The sequence below is a fragment of the Rhinolophus sinicus genome, linkage group LG03 (assembly GCF_036562045.2).
Source record: "Rhinolophus sinicus isolate RSC01 linkage group LG03, ASM3656204v1, whole genome shotgun sequence".
Classification (NCBI taxonomy): domain Eukaryota; kingdom Metazoa; phylum Chordata; class Mammalia; order Chiroptera; family Rhinolophidae; genus Rhinolophus; species Rhinolophus sinicus.
This window is the reverse complement of record NC_133753.1, coordinates 156,669,910-156,687,566: the sequence shown is the minus strand read 5'-3', so window position 1 is coordinate 156,687,566 and position 17,657 is coordinate 156,669,910. Positions and strand designations below refer to the sequence as shown.

Sequence of the window (17,657 nt, the reverse complement as noted above, 5' to 3'; positions counted from 1 at the left end):
CAAAAAAGACTGTTGCCAACATTGATATCAAGGAGCTTTTTTTCTATGTTTTCTTCTGGTAGTTTTACAGTGTTGGGTCTTACATTTAAGTAAGATAAGTATCTGTTAATTTATTTAATATGCCAAGCTATATGTACCTGTTGTGTACCCAATTTTTTATTCAGAGGGCCATAAAGACCCTGTCTTGCTTGTTAAGAGAGTAATCACATTTCTGCCCTGCCTAAATACACCCCAACATACCTGAGGGGTTCAACACATTGTAATTAATACCTATGGCTCCTTTAGGTGGTGATTCTCTAAAGGTTGATATTTACACATAGAATTTCAGGGTTGTGTGTGGTTTGCAACAGCTCCCATTACCCCACCCATCAGTTGCTAAGGATTCTATGCTAAAAATGTCATGGGCACATGTATAGAGCATAAATAGCTTAAGGCCCTAAATGAACATGTCGCTATCATGGATGAGGGCAAATCATACTGTCTGCAAAGAGGAATGACTTGAATAATTAAAGTGACCTTATTTTTGTTTCTGATAATCACGTGTTGAATTGAAACCCCATGCCTTGATTTTAACTGTCTTAATGATTTAAAATGTTCTAATATTATGTGGACCACAGAATAGGCATTCTGACTATGCGAAAAATGAAAACATGGGAGTTTAGTTTTAAGTCGAATGTTTCATTCATTTACTGTTAGGTACTGAATAAAATGAAAGCTGGTGTTTCAACTTTAAACAATCATATGATGCGTGTTGATAGGAAAAGTGTAAACAAGATTATGATTCATGGGTATTTTCTTCCCTATGTTTTCCTTTTACAGAGACTTTTAATCTTAACCCAAGACCATGATACACAGCTTAGATACAGGGTGTTTCTGTTGTAGAGGAAGGGAAAATAGTGGAAATAGTTGAGTTTAGAGGAGATTAGCAATCGAATCAGACTAAGGTATGTGTAATAACTTATTTGATTAACCTAAGAGGACACGTATGGGCAGGTCGGATTTCTGGAGTGTTCACACGGTGGAGTGCTATTTGTTTGGGTTGACAGGGAAGGGCCCTCAGGTCTTAGTGCTGTTTTGAGAATACTTGGAAGTCAAAGAGAAGTGAATGTATACAAGGGACATTGAACTAATATACCTGAGACAACAAGGAGGGAATTTGAGTTTCAGAAGAAATAGGGAAGTAGAAAAAAAATATCCAGCACTTGCTAGTTAAGAGCTCTAAAGGGCAAGTGGAAGTTTTGGAATTGATTTACAATGTACTAGGAAATGCTAAAGCCATGGCTCTCAACCCTGGCAGCATATTATAATCACTTAATTTAAAAGGGGTAGAGTAGGGCCTGGACATCAGCATTTTTAAAGCTTCCCAAGTGTTTCTCCTGTGTATTCCAGATTGAGAACTGTTTATCGATCTAAAGAAATGGAAGAGGAAAGTTAGAGAAAAGCATTAGAGCAAAAACAGTCTTGGGAGCAGGGGATTTCCAAGATCTGTATGGTTTATGGAAACTGAAAGTCAAAATTTGAATTTGTTAGATACGTGGCACATTACCTATTATTTTATTATGAAGCAGTAGAATCGAGTGTCTTGGATTCTTTTAAGTCTGAACATATTTGTGAAGTTAGAAATGGAAAAACAATGATTTAAAAGAAAAAAATATGTGTACATATTTTGCTTCTTTGGGATAAAATTCCTCTGTACCAGAGGCCAAAGGGACTTTTGGCATTTGTCAAATGGGACCACTTTAAATTTAGTATTTTTTTTAACTAAGAGGAACTGAAAGGCAGAGGTTTATAACAGAGAATACATTTAGATTATATTATTTGCAGGTTATATGAATGTGCATCATTTCATTTAAACACTTCCTCTTTGCTAGAAATTACTCAGCAATTGAAGAAAACAATCTGAGAACAACCAATTTCCTGATCCCACCTATCCCTCTTCTAGGTAAAAGGGGGATTCTTTGTATCTAATTATGTTAAAGAATTGAAACCCCTTCATGGAACTTAGAAAAAGAATAACATGCACACCTCAAGTTACATTCTTTAACTCAGTCTTTTATCCAGATTCAGAGATTAATCATCTAAGACTAATAGAATGCATTAAGTTTCATAAAATTGCACGAAACTACTGTTACAGTGGCTGTGTTCTTATTCTTACCTCCCCTTCTTTGACCTTACAAATGCTATGCAGTAACTTTAAGCAAAGGCTGAAAGTAATCTCTTCCCTATTGCCGGGAAGATGAATTACTGTAGGTGGGAAGAAAACATACAACTAAAAATCAGCTTTCTTCATTGCTCTTGACATTCACCAGTCTTTACTCGGGATCACCTTGAGATGTGACATCAATTCAGAGTAATAAGGAAGGGTCAAAGAAAAGCTAAAACATTCTCAAGAACCCATTATAACACATCTCCAAGGGATTCATGTCAATGCCACAGCATTTCAAATACGGTACACGAATTCCAGAGGAATGGCTCATGAAATGGAGACAATAGACACGTATGAGTCTTATGACATAGAAATTGACCTGTTATTGGAACTCTCTTTCGCTCCCTACATGTTTTCCACCCTATAACCTCATCAGTCATTCCTTAGAAAGCATTACATGTACATTTAACAGTCTGTTGTGACCCAGTACATTCTCTATATGGTGTCGTCATTGAGAGTTTGTTTTTAGTCAGTGATTTTGATACATTTAAGGGCTTTGGTTTAAGAAAATTTCTTTTTCACGTGAATAAGAATCTGGAATTGGTTTTGCAAGGTGAGTCTGGACTTGATGATGTGCATATCTGCTTCTATTAGTAGATTTTTAGCGCTTTGGGTCTTGTTCACCTATTTAATCTATTCTAGCAGGTAGTTCAAAACTGTGCTGCATAAAAATAACTTAATACATAATTAATTGAATCAGAAAAAAACCAATATGTTTACAGTTTACTGTGTAACAGAGACTAAGTTAGGCACTGTAAAATCAAAATACACTTTTTGTGTATCTTCACATATCACCAGAATTTATCCCTCACCAACATTTAGAATTATAAGTTAGTGAGAGGAAGAAAGAAACGGAATATAGTACACATGTCATTATATTTCATTCGGTTTGCCTATAGTGGGTGACAGGAGACAGAATGATTGAAATTATCATTATCCAGACTTCAGTATTTAGCCTGTAGAATTTTCCTTCTCTACAAATCTTTCCCTAGCACTATTGACTGGTTTGAGTATCTGAAACAGATCAGGGCTATTAAATCTGTTAGGTACTAAATAATGTGAGTTGGAAAAATGTTATTTGCTCTCAAGTACAGTAAAAGCTACAGCATAATTTTTAAATGTTTAATTAAGTAATATAGATGTTATATATGAGAACTGCAACTAAATGTAACCGGGTTATGTATAATAGCATACAATGTGAAATATGAGTACATTTTATTTGAAATTATTTGAAGTGGTGCCTCCGTAAGTAAGAGTCTAATGCCTACCCAGGCATTCAAGTTTTGCTCTTAATTTTCTCACACTCCCTAACGCTGTCATCCCTCTGTCTTCCCCATCTCAATGAATGCCACTATCTACCCATTTATTTAGTCCTAAAATCGAGGAGTTATCCTTGTTTCCTCTCTTTCCCTCGTCATTTCACTAAATCCAGTTTTTCTGTAAATCCTGTTAGCTCTCCTGCCAAGCACCTACCTGAGACCCACAGTCTCCCTGTGTAAGGCACTGTGGTCTCTTACCTTGGCTGTGCTAGTCGTCTCCTAACTGATCTCCCCTTCCACTCCTGCCTGCTTGGAGTCCCCTGGCCACAGAACAGCTAAAGAGATCTTTCTAACACGTAGATAGATTCGCACCACTCCCCTCTGTGTGATGGAGGATTAATAACTATTTGTTGAATCAATCAGTCAGGGGACAGTGTAGAATTGGTGCTGCCTATAGAAGGATCAGTCAGCATTGAAGGGACTGGGAAAGCCAAAAGAGATTCAGAGGGCCTAGATTTCAGGTTTTGGTTCACTGTATATAATCTTCTCTACTTGAAAACCCAAGCATATATATCTATACACTGGCTACTTCACAGCTTACCCAGAGACAATTCCACTGAAGGCCAATCAAGGTTTTTCTGTCCACTTAGATTCTAAACAGCTGCCCAGGTTAATTAATATTCTGCAATTATATCTGGAGGGGAGCCAGTTTCTGAGACAGCTGTCTAAGGGAAAGGAAGATTTCTAACTCTCTTATATCAGCTGGGTTTGGTAGGGAAGACTCAAACGTCTCAGGTGCTTTGAACTATTATTTTTCATCGTTCACTCAGCCTACGGTTACTACATAACTAACTGTTCCATTGCCCACTTTATCTGCTGGCATTCGTCTTATAAACAGGTCTTAGGTTTGATTCTGTGAAGTTTTAAGGTGTTTAAGCAGTGTCATTTCATTGCCGAGAATTTCCTACAAAGCGAAAAAGAAACACAACACTGATTGTTATTGTGTAAAACCTCACAAGTCACTTGAGCGAATCATCAAGTAATAACAACAAGGATTCAGATGGGGGCTTACTCTTTGATCCACCAGGAATTTCAATGGCAATTATCATTAATTCTTGTATTCCCTTAGTCCTGATAGAAAAATCAAGACAACCAGAAACTATCATTTTGTGAACAGACAGCTATTAAAATCGCATTAATAATCTATAGTGGGTATAACATATGCCTTTTAAAAAGATTTGCAGCTTGTTTCTCTGTGGTGAAGACACAGGACTCCTCCAACCTAATTACAAAGCAATCAAACAATTTAATTAATCTGGAAATCACTTTCTTAACAATAACTGCCTCTACAATGAGGCACCCTGTGTAGCACCATTAGGTAAAGTAGCATTTTGATATACTGCTTATTTATTAGCCAGGATCATTCCCCCTGGGGATCATGGAGTTAATTACCTGCCTAAAGTCTGACCACTATTAAGGTTTACTTCACCAGGTCAGACACATCAGCAGCAATACCAGCAGTCTATAAAGCATCCTACCACTCAGACATCGAAGAGCCGGCAAATCCCTGGGAGCAGCAGGATTTGAGTTATAAGCAAGTGCTGCACATATGGGCAGAGAATTAACTGGCACCAGTTTTCATCTGAGAGTCTCTCAGGTATTGCTCTGCAGATGGGGGATGCATTCAGAGAGCAGTGCTGAGAGGAGTGAAGGTCATGGATAGGACTTTGGTTTCAATCCGTCTTGCTTTCTCATCTCAGGGAAGATGTGCTTGGCCACGGCAGTCTGCTCCTCGTCTGTGAGTTCAGAATATAAAAGGCACGCTGTATGATTTGATCTGCTCTAAATTAGTGATTGTTTTGATCACTGCAACTAAATGGTGCCCCTAAGCCTTCAAAGACCAAGTAGGTAACAGAGAAATCAATTTTTATTTCAAATAAAAAAAAGACTTCAAAGATTGTCCTCTACCTATCTAATCTGTTAATCTTGTAATTTCTCCCAAAAGAAAATTGAGGAATTTTCTATAATAAAGTGGCACAAAAATCTGCAGAGTACTCAGATATCTTGTTCTGCTACTGCCACTCCCATCCCACTTTTCTCAGAGTTTCCTATCAGTGGGGCAGCCATTCTTCCAACCTACCCACATTGAAAACATTGGTCATTTTTAGTATGTAATCGTTTTCGTCGCTTATTTCTTGTTTTAGTTTCAGGTGTACAGAACATAGTGATTGCACACTTACAGCCCTCACACAGTGATAACCCCAACAAGCTTACTGCCCATCTGACACCGTACATAGCTACTACAGTATCGTTGACTGTAGTCCCTATGCTATACTTTACATCCTATGACTATATTTTTTTAAATTATAGTTGACATTCAATATATACTATATTAGTTTCACATGTACAGCATAGTGGTTAGGCATTTATATATTTATTAAGCGACCCCCCCCCATAAATCTAATACCCATCTTACACTACACATAATTTTTATAATATTACTGACTGTATTTCCCATACTGTATTTCCCACCCCCATGACTATTTTGAAACTACCAATTTGTACTAATTTATAATCCATCACCAATTACGCTTGGTTTGCTCACCAAATAATTTTTCTGTTGGCTTTCCATGTCCTAATCTAGCTGCTCCTCCTCAGCCATTTCCCTGCCCACCGACCGACACACTCAGGCCAGATTAAAATTCCTAGTGTCTCTCTCTGGCCTGAAAACGATTCTTAATGCCTCCCCCTAGTTGGTACCAATAAGCAATAGTTCGCAACTCACTGACTTTACCAGTTTGCATTCCCTGCTTCCAGAGAGCCTGTCTCTCCTGCATTGCCCTGCTGTGTTTGCGTTTTTCTGTCCCCTTCCTGAAGTCCCTCCATTTCTTCCCTTGAGCTTGCTAAGCTGACCTCACATGAAGCTATAGTCTCTTGTCCTGAAGGAATTATCAAGTACTCCAGTTCACGTCACTCTCATTTTCTCTAATATCTCACTACACGTAAGAGCCTTTGTGATAATGTGAGGGTGTGTGTGTGTGTGTGTTTGCATTTCCATTTAGTTCTTCAGTCTGACATGGAAAGAAAAAAAATCTGTGATTACTAAGACAACACAGATGGCTCTATAGCCTTGAAGTTGAAGATGTGCGAATTTAGGTTACGTTTTATAGCAGTGAAGGAGGCATGAGAAGAAAATGGGGAACATTTTCAATGAATGGGCCTGGAAAGCAGCAGGAGACAGAGAGGCAGAACCTAAAGCCTAGAAATGGTTACTGGCATCCTTGATTCTCTCTCTCTTTTTTAAACAGTTAAATTATCCTACCTCTGTATCTCTACCTCTGTCCATCCATTCTCGAAGTGATGGGTCACCATGTATTATAAGATGTTACATGGCTTCCTGGGACCACTCATTAAAATCTCCGAAAGTGAAAAGGCATTTAAGCTAATTCCCTGTTTTTCCCTCTTTCAGATTCTTAAATATATCTAATAAGCGCTCTCTAGTTATTCTCCGTGATCTCATATCATCGCCAGATACATAGTGTTTTCTTGACAAAGAACACAGGGCTAAGAATTTGGTGACAAGTTTCATTGGCCCTATTATTTAGGGTATATAATAGAGTAGCAGGGATTTTTCCCAAAATGCCTTGGCTTCAAACAATCAATTGTTTTGTTTCTCCTAATAATTTATTGCTAGTTTGCTCTGTATGGGGTGTAAGCAAAGTGAACATTTTTTTTTTTTTCCAAATGAAAAACAAAATTCACACAAAGATTTCTGGCATTAGATTTGTTTCCCTTTAGAAAACAAAATTTTTAGCCCTCTTGAAATTATGAAGACCTTTTAAGGAACATGAAGAGTGATTGTACAAGCGAGGGGGAAAAAGGCTGTTGAGAGAAGTTGAAAGCACTTAATTTAGCTGGGTAGATAAATGGACAAAAATAGTACTGGATTACTGGATGGCAAAAGCAGAACCCATTTCTCCAGGGGCCCAAAGAACAACAGATGCAAAGACATGATACATTTGATTGCAGCAGGGGGAAAATGCTTTTTGGTTCTCTATCCACCAAGAAATGGGCTTTCCAGCACTTCCCAGTTAAGTGGCTTTAATTTTGCTGTCTGTCATAAAGTTAATGGCATCTGTTGAAGACATCACTATAAAATTTGCAACCTTAAGATAACTGAAAAATTTCAGTAGAGGTGTAGCCAGTCCAGAAGTCCTCCAGGTAACAGGAAACGTATCCTCTTTAATGTGTTAGTCTATTCTTTTTACACACAGGTAATAAATTGTTTACCTTTACAGCTAGGTACTGACTTTAATATGCAATCTTGTATTCTTTACACCTAATTAGAATTGTCACTTCCATTACAAAATCAGTAATGTGGCAACTGGCTTGCTGTTAAGGATTAAAAACAGCTTCCTGATTATTTCCGTGTTTCAGGAACATACAGAATTAGTTTGCAGCCTTTCTTTACCTCCTTATTTAAACTAGCTACAGACCCATCGGGTCCTCAGATAATTCTGCCAATCTAATTAAACATGCAGAGTGCAGCAGGGTGGTCTGGAGTGTCCTGAACTTCCCCACACCAGCTGCCTGCCAAGCTTTCTCAATGATCAGCGGCAGGCTGAGTGTTCTAACAAGCCCCTGAGGAGGTGTCCTCCTTACAGTGAGCAATCGTGCTCCACCCGCCTTGGAAAGATTTGGGGAGAATACCCTCCACGAGCCTTTGTGTGGCTGTGGCTTTCAAAGGCTCCCTGCCAGTCACAGCCCAGACGCTTGGGAGCAGAGGGATCTGTTGGAGAAAGCAGTAATAAGGGGCTAATCCTACTGGGCCACTTGGGCCATGCTGAGATGCATCTGGGTCATTTGAGAACCCAAACTGCTGGGTTCTTCCCAGTATTTTATCTCTAGTTCTAACATATCCATTTACCTTTAAAACATGTACTTGGGAAAATAAGGATTTATTTTCGAGAACTCAGACTTTCATACAGTTTACTGTAAATAAAAAATACTAAGGCTACTTCCCTAAAATCGAAAATCCCTCTCACCCCCACCCCACCTCCCACCGCTGCTCCATTGAAGCATATGCTTTTCCATCCATCCTGCTGTTTGAAATGTTAGCACATCTGGAAGTGTAAAAATCAAGACATTTGTCTATTAATTATTCAATACGACAGATATTCAGATTATTAAATATATAGAGGACTGCTGGTTGGTGATATAGGAGAATGTGTTTATTCGTGTATCTTGCACACTTGGAAAGCAGTGTTGGAACTCATTTCCCCCTCCCCCCAAATTCTTGTTCCAGGTAAAACTAAAACATTGTTGGGGAGATGGGCATTTTACAAAGTGTACAGAAACTTACTACTAAAGAGAAGAAGATTCTAGCTATGGATAATGATACAAAAATAAAATCACTTTGTAAATTATTTTCCTTCTTTCTCTCCATAGGAAATAGCCCTCAAGATAGCCCAAGAAACTTCTCCCCCAGTGCCTCAGCCCATTTTTCATTTGCACGGAGGTAAGGACTTCTTTTGAGTAGAATAATAAAGTGTTACGTAGAGAATCCCATCCCCCCACCCCCACTCCCCACAACTCTCTCCTGCACCCCTGCTTTCTGCCTTGGGGGAGTCCTGCTCGTTATCATCTAGAGCCTTCTCTGAAGCTCCCCTGGCCAAAGATAGCATCAGGCCACCACAGAACTTGTTTGCAACACTCCTGCTTTAACAATTTCAGTAATTGCTGCCTCATGTTAGAGTTATCTCTGCCTCTCTTGGTCCTTCACTAGATGGCAAAACCCCCATCTAATGAGGGCCGAAAGTGAGCATTTCTATCTTTCTCACATCCCTTGTACATGCAGGATGCTCACGGTTTTTCTGAATCATCTGAGCTTATGTTATATAAGGACTTGATTCATCTGTGTGTCCTGGTACAATATGTTGTTGCTATTGTTGTTGAAATGCTTTTTTTTTTCTTTTATACAAATGACCTTTCTTGGGATCACAAAGTACAAACGCTAAGATACCCCTTTACTGGACAACGTCAAGCCAGCGACTTAGTGATCCCCTGAGATAAAGCCATGCATGAACGATAGGAGGTTTTATGTTTTCTCTTCCTTTAGTTAGAATTGGGCACCAAATATCAAAGATACGTGTCTCCTATCTGAGTCATTGAGTCAAGAGGAAGTGTGGTTACACCAAGGAGAGTGGGCATATGATCTCATATTGAACCTGTTCAGTTCCCCGTCTTCCTCTGTGATTTTGCCAAATTAAAAGAGTCTAGACAGCTGCCTCTTCTATGTTCTGCATGTGGAAATAGTGTACTTCACCCTGTCAGATTCAGACCTTCACCTTCTCAAGTACATACCCAGTTCTCTTCTGCCTTGGAAAAATATGCAGAAAACAAAATGCCTCTTCAGCTAGGTCTCTGACTATTTCGGATAAATCGAGTTCATGGTCTGAATGTCCTAGATACTTGCTGAATTTTCCTCAGAGACCTAACTATACCTTGAAGTGAATTAAAGTCACACTTCATAAAGACACATAAGTAGGATTAAAAAAAATAGATTTGTTTTAACACGAATCACTAACCAGCAAAACCTGCAGTGTCCTCCTGCCATTTGTGAGCTCCTAATGCATTTTATGTTACTAAGTCCGGAGAAGAGGATCTGTTTGCAGTCATTTCAGAATTCTCTGTCACTGAGATTCCCTTGTAAACGTCACACATTCCCTACCATATGTTAAATGTGCATGTGTGTAAGGTACCAGCTTCTCCACCACGGGAGGACACGAGAGTAATTAAGACGTGACCTCCAGGGAACTTCTTTAGACCCTGCCCTGATGTTCCCCAGTCCCACTTTTATTCTTCTACATCCTTGTTTCAACTTTGTAAAGAAAATGTGAAAATTGACTGGTTCCACAAATCCTGTCTTTGTCCAATGATTGTTGATTCATGGTGGTGCTACTCTTCTAAATGAAAAGGAAAAAATAGTCTTATAAAAGTTGATAAAAAAGAACCTATAGTCTTTAAAACACATCTCTTTTGAAAAGGGGAATGCATTTAATTATGTGAAGTAATAAGAAAAATGCAGTCTCATTACAGCATGCATTTAAACATGACAGAACTCATAGTCTCTTAATCTTGCCAGATTTGTAAAAAATGAAGAGAATCTAATAATTAAGTGGGTGACTGGAGGACAGATGAATCTGGTTTCTTCGCTATTAAAAAAAATACACAAACCCCAGGCATGTTAATTTTTGACAAATAAACCATAAAGCGTGACAGAAGATTATCACAGGAGACCTCGGGTTCATTTTGCATGAATTTCCAGATGGAACTCCCTCCACACTCTTCAAAAAGGATTAATTTAGATTAGGACATGAGTGATCATCTTTTAAAACTTGTATTTGAGTAAATAGAACCCTGTGTTTGCTATGAAAATTCAAATTGGCATATTTTTATTCATCTGGGGTCTTTCTCTTCCATTTTAAAGTTGATTTTCATTTAGGAAACATGGAAATTCCACTCAAGATTCTCCATTTGGTATACATTTCGGAGCTCTTGACAAGTAATACCATTTTCAGACTCCAGTATTTTATTATTTTGTATATTTGGTCCAACAGAAGAGAGAATCTGCCTTGTTTTTAAAATTATTCTTGAGTGAAGGGATAAAGATCAGATTATTAACCTTTCTTGATTTTATACTATGTGCTAATATGGTTTCTGATCTTATACCAGAAGACTTCCCCTGTAATGTAATAGTTTACTTTCAGACTGGAAAACATGATGATACACACTTGATTTCCATATTATGTAATACACACTTGAGAGTAAAATTATCTAGTTAATTTTTTAATAGTGAGTTAAAAATAAAAGAATGCAAATGAGCATCGTAATATGGTTGATTTTGTTTGAAGCAAGGAAACATATTTTTCCTTTGCTAACTATAATACTGATTTACAATCCATCTGATTGTGGAGTTGACTTTTTTCCCTTGGTGATAAGATGGAGGTAATAACATTGTCCTGCCTTTCCCAGAAGTTGTGGAGATTTACACATTATAAATAGCTTTCACTTTCATTGAACATATAGTGCTCTGAATAAATGCCACGAGTGTCTCCTGGTTGCCTAGTTGTTATTGACCAGGTTAAATCTCAGAATATATTTCCACAGGTAAATTACTAGGACAAACTTGCCTGCTGAGTTCAGGTCACAAGACACCTGGAGAGCACTGGTGGGCAGAGCGACCTACTTAGGCGCTCTTGCCCAATTTTGTCTGGAGTGAATTTTAGTTGGTTCCATTATATTGGCCTAGTCAAACTTCAACTAGAATATAAAACGTTCCACACCGGGTAACTATAACAAACAAATAAAGAAATCTGCTTCTTTTTATACAATTATAATAGCCAGGTTGATATGGGAACTTTTCATTCTTTCTTTGTTGTACATCATGTTAATCTAAATTATTGTGAGTGGTGTTGAAATGTTGGGTTGTTTTTTTTCCCAATCTCTTTGTATCCATCAGATGTTTTTCCCTTCTTACTTTTTCATTTAATGTAACGCTGAGATTTCCACCCACAAAGAAAACATTTTTTTCAAAAAAGTCTTGTTGCTTTGGCAAGAATATCGTCTTGTCTTCAGATAACATTCTATTGGTAGCTACTGCAAAGAAAAGACAACATTGTTAGTAGGATCCAAATTGCACTGGTGCGATAGCTGTTTTGAAAAAAAGGGCCTTCTCTTAAGTACTGCATATAATATATATATATATATATATATATATATATATATATATATATATATATAGTAACTTCTGATGTGCAGTTGTCATGGTAATGAAAATGCAGTGGTCCTTTGTGCTCCATTTGAGTAAATAGACACAGACAACTTAGGGGACTTTATGAGACTTGAATGATTTCTGGTCCATGGCTGCACAAGGCACTGAGCGCATTCTTGTTTAAATATCTTTCTAGTTGTGTGTTTTCCAGACTAAGCAAATGTAATTTATGCTTCAGAACTAATAAGAACATGTCTCCTCTTGGAATTGTTCATTCATCTGAAATATGTTCATGGATACCTGAGGGAAAGGAGAGTTAATGAATCACAAAACAAAATCATAGTGGGGGAAATTGTGTCCCTCACTCTTTCCAGAGACTAGTTTCTGCTAATTGCTATTAAATGGACTGAATAATCCTTTTAAAATCATATCCTTTTCTAACTTTTAACAATTAAAGGTGTTTAACATATGAAGTACAGGCATGGGTTTTTAAGTCTTTAGTAAATAGCCTAATAAAATAGAGCCAACCTGTATCCATTTAATTGATAGCTGAATATCTTTAAGTGCATGTTATTATAATTATTTTTTCTTAAACCGTGAATAGTTTCAATTGTTTAAAAATATTTTTAAAGAACTTATGACTTCATTCTCCCCATTCCTCTCTTTGGTATATTTATAAACATCTTATTTTGCTTCTTTTTTTTAAAAAAAACAAACATACTTGATTCAATTGTACTCCGATCACAGAAATGACAGGTAAATTTTACTAAAATCTTAACATTATAGTATTCCTGTAATTTGTCCACTTGAATTTCTCCATTTTGTGTTTGTGGACCATTTGCATTTCTTGCAGGCAACATCCATGGTAGCCTATGATTATATTTTCCCTTGAATGTAATTTAGGCTAACTGTCAATTTTTTGTTTTTTTTAACATGAACATCTAATTGTGACATTTCTCAAATTCAAATGTAATGCTGTTGAATCCCCTGACTTCAACTTACTGTGTTTGTGGTAAATTTGGTCCACTCTTATCTCTCACTTGCTAAGTCAATATAATCACAAACTACAAAAAGTCTATATGTGATACTCCATCTGAGAATGCAATAGAGTTCTTTATAAAGTGTGTTTCTCCTATTTTCTCCTCTGCAAAAGTGCATGTATTTATTTTCACACTGTTACTTGATTCTGAAGGCATAGTCTTCCTCGGAGTTACTAATAAAGTAAAGGCTCTGGAATACCAGAGATTTCAGAAAATTTGCTTTCTGGTGTCCCCTTGCTTTAGCAGCAGTATTATCTCTATTACTTCATTAACTCACCTGAGACCCTTGTAATGACCCTAATTCATAGCCAGAGTGCAACCCAGAAAGCTACCCAGCCTATCACTATTTGGAGATAAAAACTACTCTCTTCGAGACTCCTGATGGCTTTGCCTCTATGATGGGGCAGACAACTCTACTCTTTGCATTCAGTTCTATGCCTATTGCAAAATTTTCATTCCGCCCCCGCTGTCAGCCAGAGCTGGACTGCATACTCATAAACTCTGCAAGAGGCTTTTGCTGCAACACTTTTTAAAGCCAGGTCATGTCAGAATGTAATAACTCTTAAGAGATTCTGAGCATAAGGCCGGTCACTTTCTTAGCACTAAAGTTATTTGCCACTTAAGGCTTAAGCCAGCCATGAGCTCAGTGATCCCTTCTTCCCCAGGCATGATGAGTAGGACTGTTCCCTTGAAAATAATAAGCAGGAAGTCTTTAGGATGCAATGAAAGTCACCACTGGCTCTTGTGGCATCAGGCCCTTCCAAAGATCATGGCCCCGGTTATGTTTCCAAATAAGAATGGTTTTCCTCCTCCCTTTCTGTTTTTATCCGTTTGAATCTGCTGAGTCTGACCATTGTAATTATCCCTGGTATTCATTTTGTCAAAGTGTATTAGCGAGAGATCAATAATATGGATCAGCCCATTCACTTTCTCCTTGTTTGGGCGTATTGATTCAGTTTAAATAAAAGTCAACCTGCTGTATAATGTTTGTTTACCCTGGCCCTTCCTGAACATTTCCACGTCCTCACTGACTGTGTTTGTGTCATTTGTTTGACTAAAAATACTCGTTTTCCCTGGGGTTCCCCTGTAACAGTACTCCAGGGTTGGCCTAAGCTAATCTCTCACCTTCTCAATAGGACTGATGGACGCCGCTGGTCCTTGGCTTCTCTCCCCTCCTCTGGCTATGGAACAAACACACCCAGCTCAACGGTTTCTGTAAGTGCCTGACTTTTTTCCTCCCCCCACAACTATAGGGCTCTTATGCAAACAGTGTTTTCTCTGGGTGTTTCCTGGGAGGAAGAAGATGAACGCTGCATCTCTGCCACTCTAAATAGGTTACGTATCCAATGATGAGCTGACAAACACAAAAAGGACAACCTTTTTGCCGCAAGCTTTTAAACTGTGGTGCACAAATTAAGTAAGTCCCAGAATCACAAGTTTGAAGGAGATCAGGAGCTTTCATTTTAATATCATTTGGTGCAGTTTGGGGGGAAACACAATCTGGTTTTAGTTCTTTGGTTCCACACCAGTGATAATAGTATTGAAATGCCATTAAACTTTGATGGCCTGGGTCTTTGTTTCCTGTATGGCTTCTATGCAGGGGTTTTGTTTTTGTTGTTGTTGTTGTTGTTTTTGTTTTTTGGGTTGTTTGTTTTTCTTCTTCCAAGGAAAAAAATGGCCTTAAAGTTCTCTCTGCCTTGTAGGTAAGAACTTTCTTTTAAGGAGAGATAAAAGAACTTAGTATAAGTTCAGATAAATAATGAGACATGATGAAACCATGTAAGTAGGATAGAGGAAGAAGGATATTCTCTTGCCTCAAACTATAAAATTTCAGCAAGTGCCAAAGCAATGACTGGAAATGATTCAATAGATTAGATATATGCTTTTTTGGTTTAAATTTGTGATGTTTTGGGATATCTGTCTCTGCAGAGCCTGAGAAGCTGGTGGTCTTTTAGAAAAGTCCCAGTATGTTGTATGTGTTCAATAAATACCTAATGGAGTGGTCTGAATGCCCTTGTGCCAGCCAGGAATACGGACCTGAGGATGTTAGAGCCCCCTCTGATTCAGTTCCATTTCGTAAAAATCTGTGGTTTATTGAATAGGGCTATCCATCTATTTTTTCCTTCACATACGCAAACACCGTGCCAAGCATATAACATCAACCGCTTAATAACAACTGAATTGAAAAGAAGCTATAATTAAATTTATAAGTACTAACTGGTATCATCAATGCTTTATATCCTGTGTTTCCAGAACTCCAGATACAAAATAATTGGGGTTTTGGAGCACCTTTACAACTGATTTGTTAAAATCTGGATGGATTATTTTTACCATCTCCTTACAGTATTTTATTGAGGAGAGGTAATTTATTCTCTTATCCATTATTCCATTCTGTTGGGGTATATGAGTTTATTGTCCATTTAGATCATTTTCGCGAAACATCCTGACAACCTTGAGTAGTTTCAGTGGCACATCATTCTCACATTAGAAAACGATGCTTAAAGCTCCTGAATGGCTTCAGTGAATAAAATTTTCAGTGAATAACAGTAATGTCACCCTTGGTTATTGTGTCAGTAACCCTCATTGGTCATTGGCCCATATTTTAGATGTTGAAAACATGAACAACCACAGTGTGAAAATGAATGCTAAAATTGATTGAACAAAAAGAAAAGAGTCATTTTTGAAATTCTAAGTGTTAATCTTTCCCAGACCCTTGGGCATATCCAGTTAGCACCCAGCCACCAATAAACAGAATATTTGACTCTTTGTTCAGTGGCTTTCCCATACATATTCTCATTTAATCTTTCCCATGCCCGAAATTTATATCATGTCTCTTAACTCCAAAATTTTTTTGTTTCAACTGTATCACCTTGCTTTGCCCTCTAGTCAAGTTTTATTGTAGTTTGGATACAGAAATTTCTCTTTTGCAAGAAAAATAGGGGAAAGGGCAGACTCTTTCGTGTTTCTAGCTCTAACTAGTATATCATACATCATTTTGAAAGGAAACCTATTTTTTTTTTTTTTAAAGGGTTTGCTACATAGAATCAGACCCCATTTGGTACAAATAATTTTTACAAACAGTTTTTTAATAAATATCATGTGCTCGGCATTTATCTATTTACAATGCATTGGCTCATTTAATCCTAGCAACATAACCTATAATGTAGTTGCCGGTGTTGTCTTCATTTTATGAATCAAAATTATGAAGCACAGAGAATGAACTGAAGGACTGTTTCACAACCCCCTTGTTTTGTCAGTACAGGAATACAGGAAATGGGCTAGACCTGGGCTCTTGGTTCTTTCTAAGGAACTTTCATGGTATTTCTTAAAACAAACCTTGTAATTAATAAATCTGACCTACTCATCTGTCATAATGGCGCCATTGCTGTACCTGATTTCTATATGTGCCCAAAGAAGAGGCCTCCTGAGACAGTATTAGTCACACACACACATAGTCTGTGCTTCTAACAGCTTCTGACCAGAGGTAAGACAGCTTTTCTCTGAAGTGTTTATTTTATTGAAGAAGGTGGTATCATGTCATTGTTAATATCATTTTCCTGTTCGGTCCTTCAAAACGAAATTTTAGCCTTCAAAATTACTCTTTTTGCCAAAAGACAGGACTTGGAGTTAGGTGCTGTTGCACAAAAGTTCAGCTGTCTTTTCTCCCTATTAGTTGTTAAAAATGATGAGTGAAAATTTGAAAAACTTCTTTTCATTTCTCTCAGTTTCTTTGTGTTCTTGTCTTTTAAATGTTAGGGTGAAAATTGTGCAAAACTGCTTAGTAGTTGTATTTTCTTCTGCTTTAAATCTAATCTGAATCACTCTTAGATTCTTATTTTCTGGGTTAACTGTTAGTCGTTTAGCCAATCAAAAATGCATTCTAATTATTTTTAAAATAAAAATATGGAACACATATAAATGAAATTTAAAATTCTTTAAAAATATAGCTTCAGTTTTACAGATAATTGTGAGCTGAATTTCAGAACTTCTTATGCTGAAATGTAAACATCACGTCTGTCTCCTTTGGATATTATAGAAACTGCAAAATTGTCAAGTGTTAAAAATGCTATATTCTGGAATTGGAAATATTAGGTGATATGAAGTTAATCAGTTCTCCCAGACAATATTTAGTCTTGCAACTTCTTTTAACTTCAAATTTTGCAGTTAAAATCGATTTGTGTAACTTTTCCGAGGTAATATTCAGATGATAATTTTTAATTTTGAGATAAGTAGTATGGAATTGCAGCAGTAGTAAGATATCCCCGCTTATATTTCTTACCAGATAAATTATTATCTGCTAAGGGAAGGAATGCAAATAAATACAATATGAGATATGACTACAAGGATATTATTTTAAATAAATAGCAAATAGAGAGTTA

General features: G+C 37.3%; 1 protein-coding gene across 1 annotated transcript in view; it reads left to right on the top strand.

Annotated features, from left to right (window-relative positions):
- The window catches only part of MAST4 (microtubule associated serine/threonine kinase family member 4), a 551,423-nt gene that overhangs the window by 467,353 nt on the left and 66,413 nt on the right, over positions 1-17,657 (top strand). The window contains exons 9-10 of the mRNA XM_074329206.1: positions 8,914-8,983; positions 14,415-14,493. Of these exons, the coding sequence (XP_074185307.1) occupies positions 8,914-8,983; positions 14,415-14,493 (149 nt within the window). The remainder of the gene's footprint in view (positions 1-8,913; positions 8,984-14,414; positions 14,494-17,657) is intronic.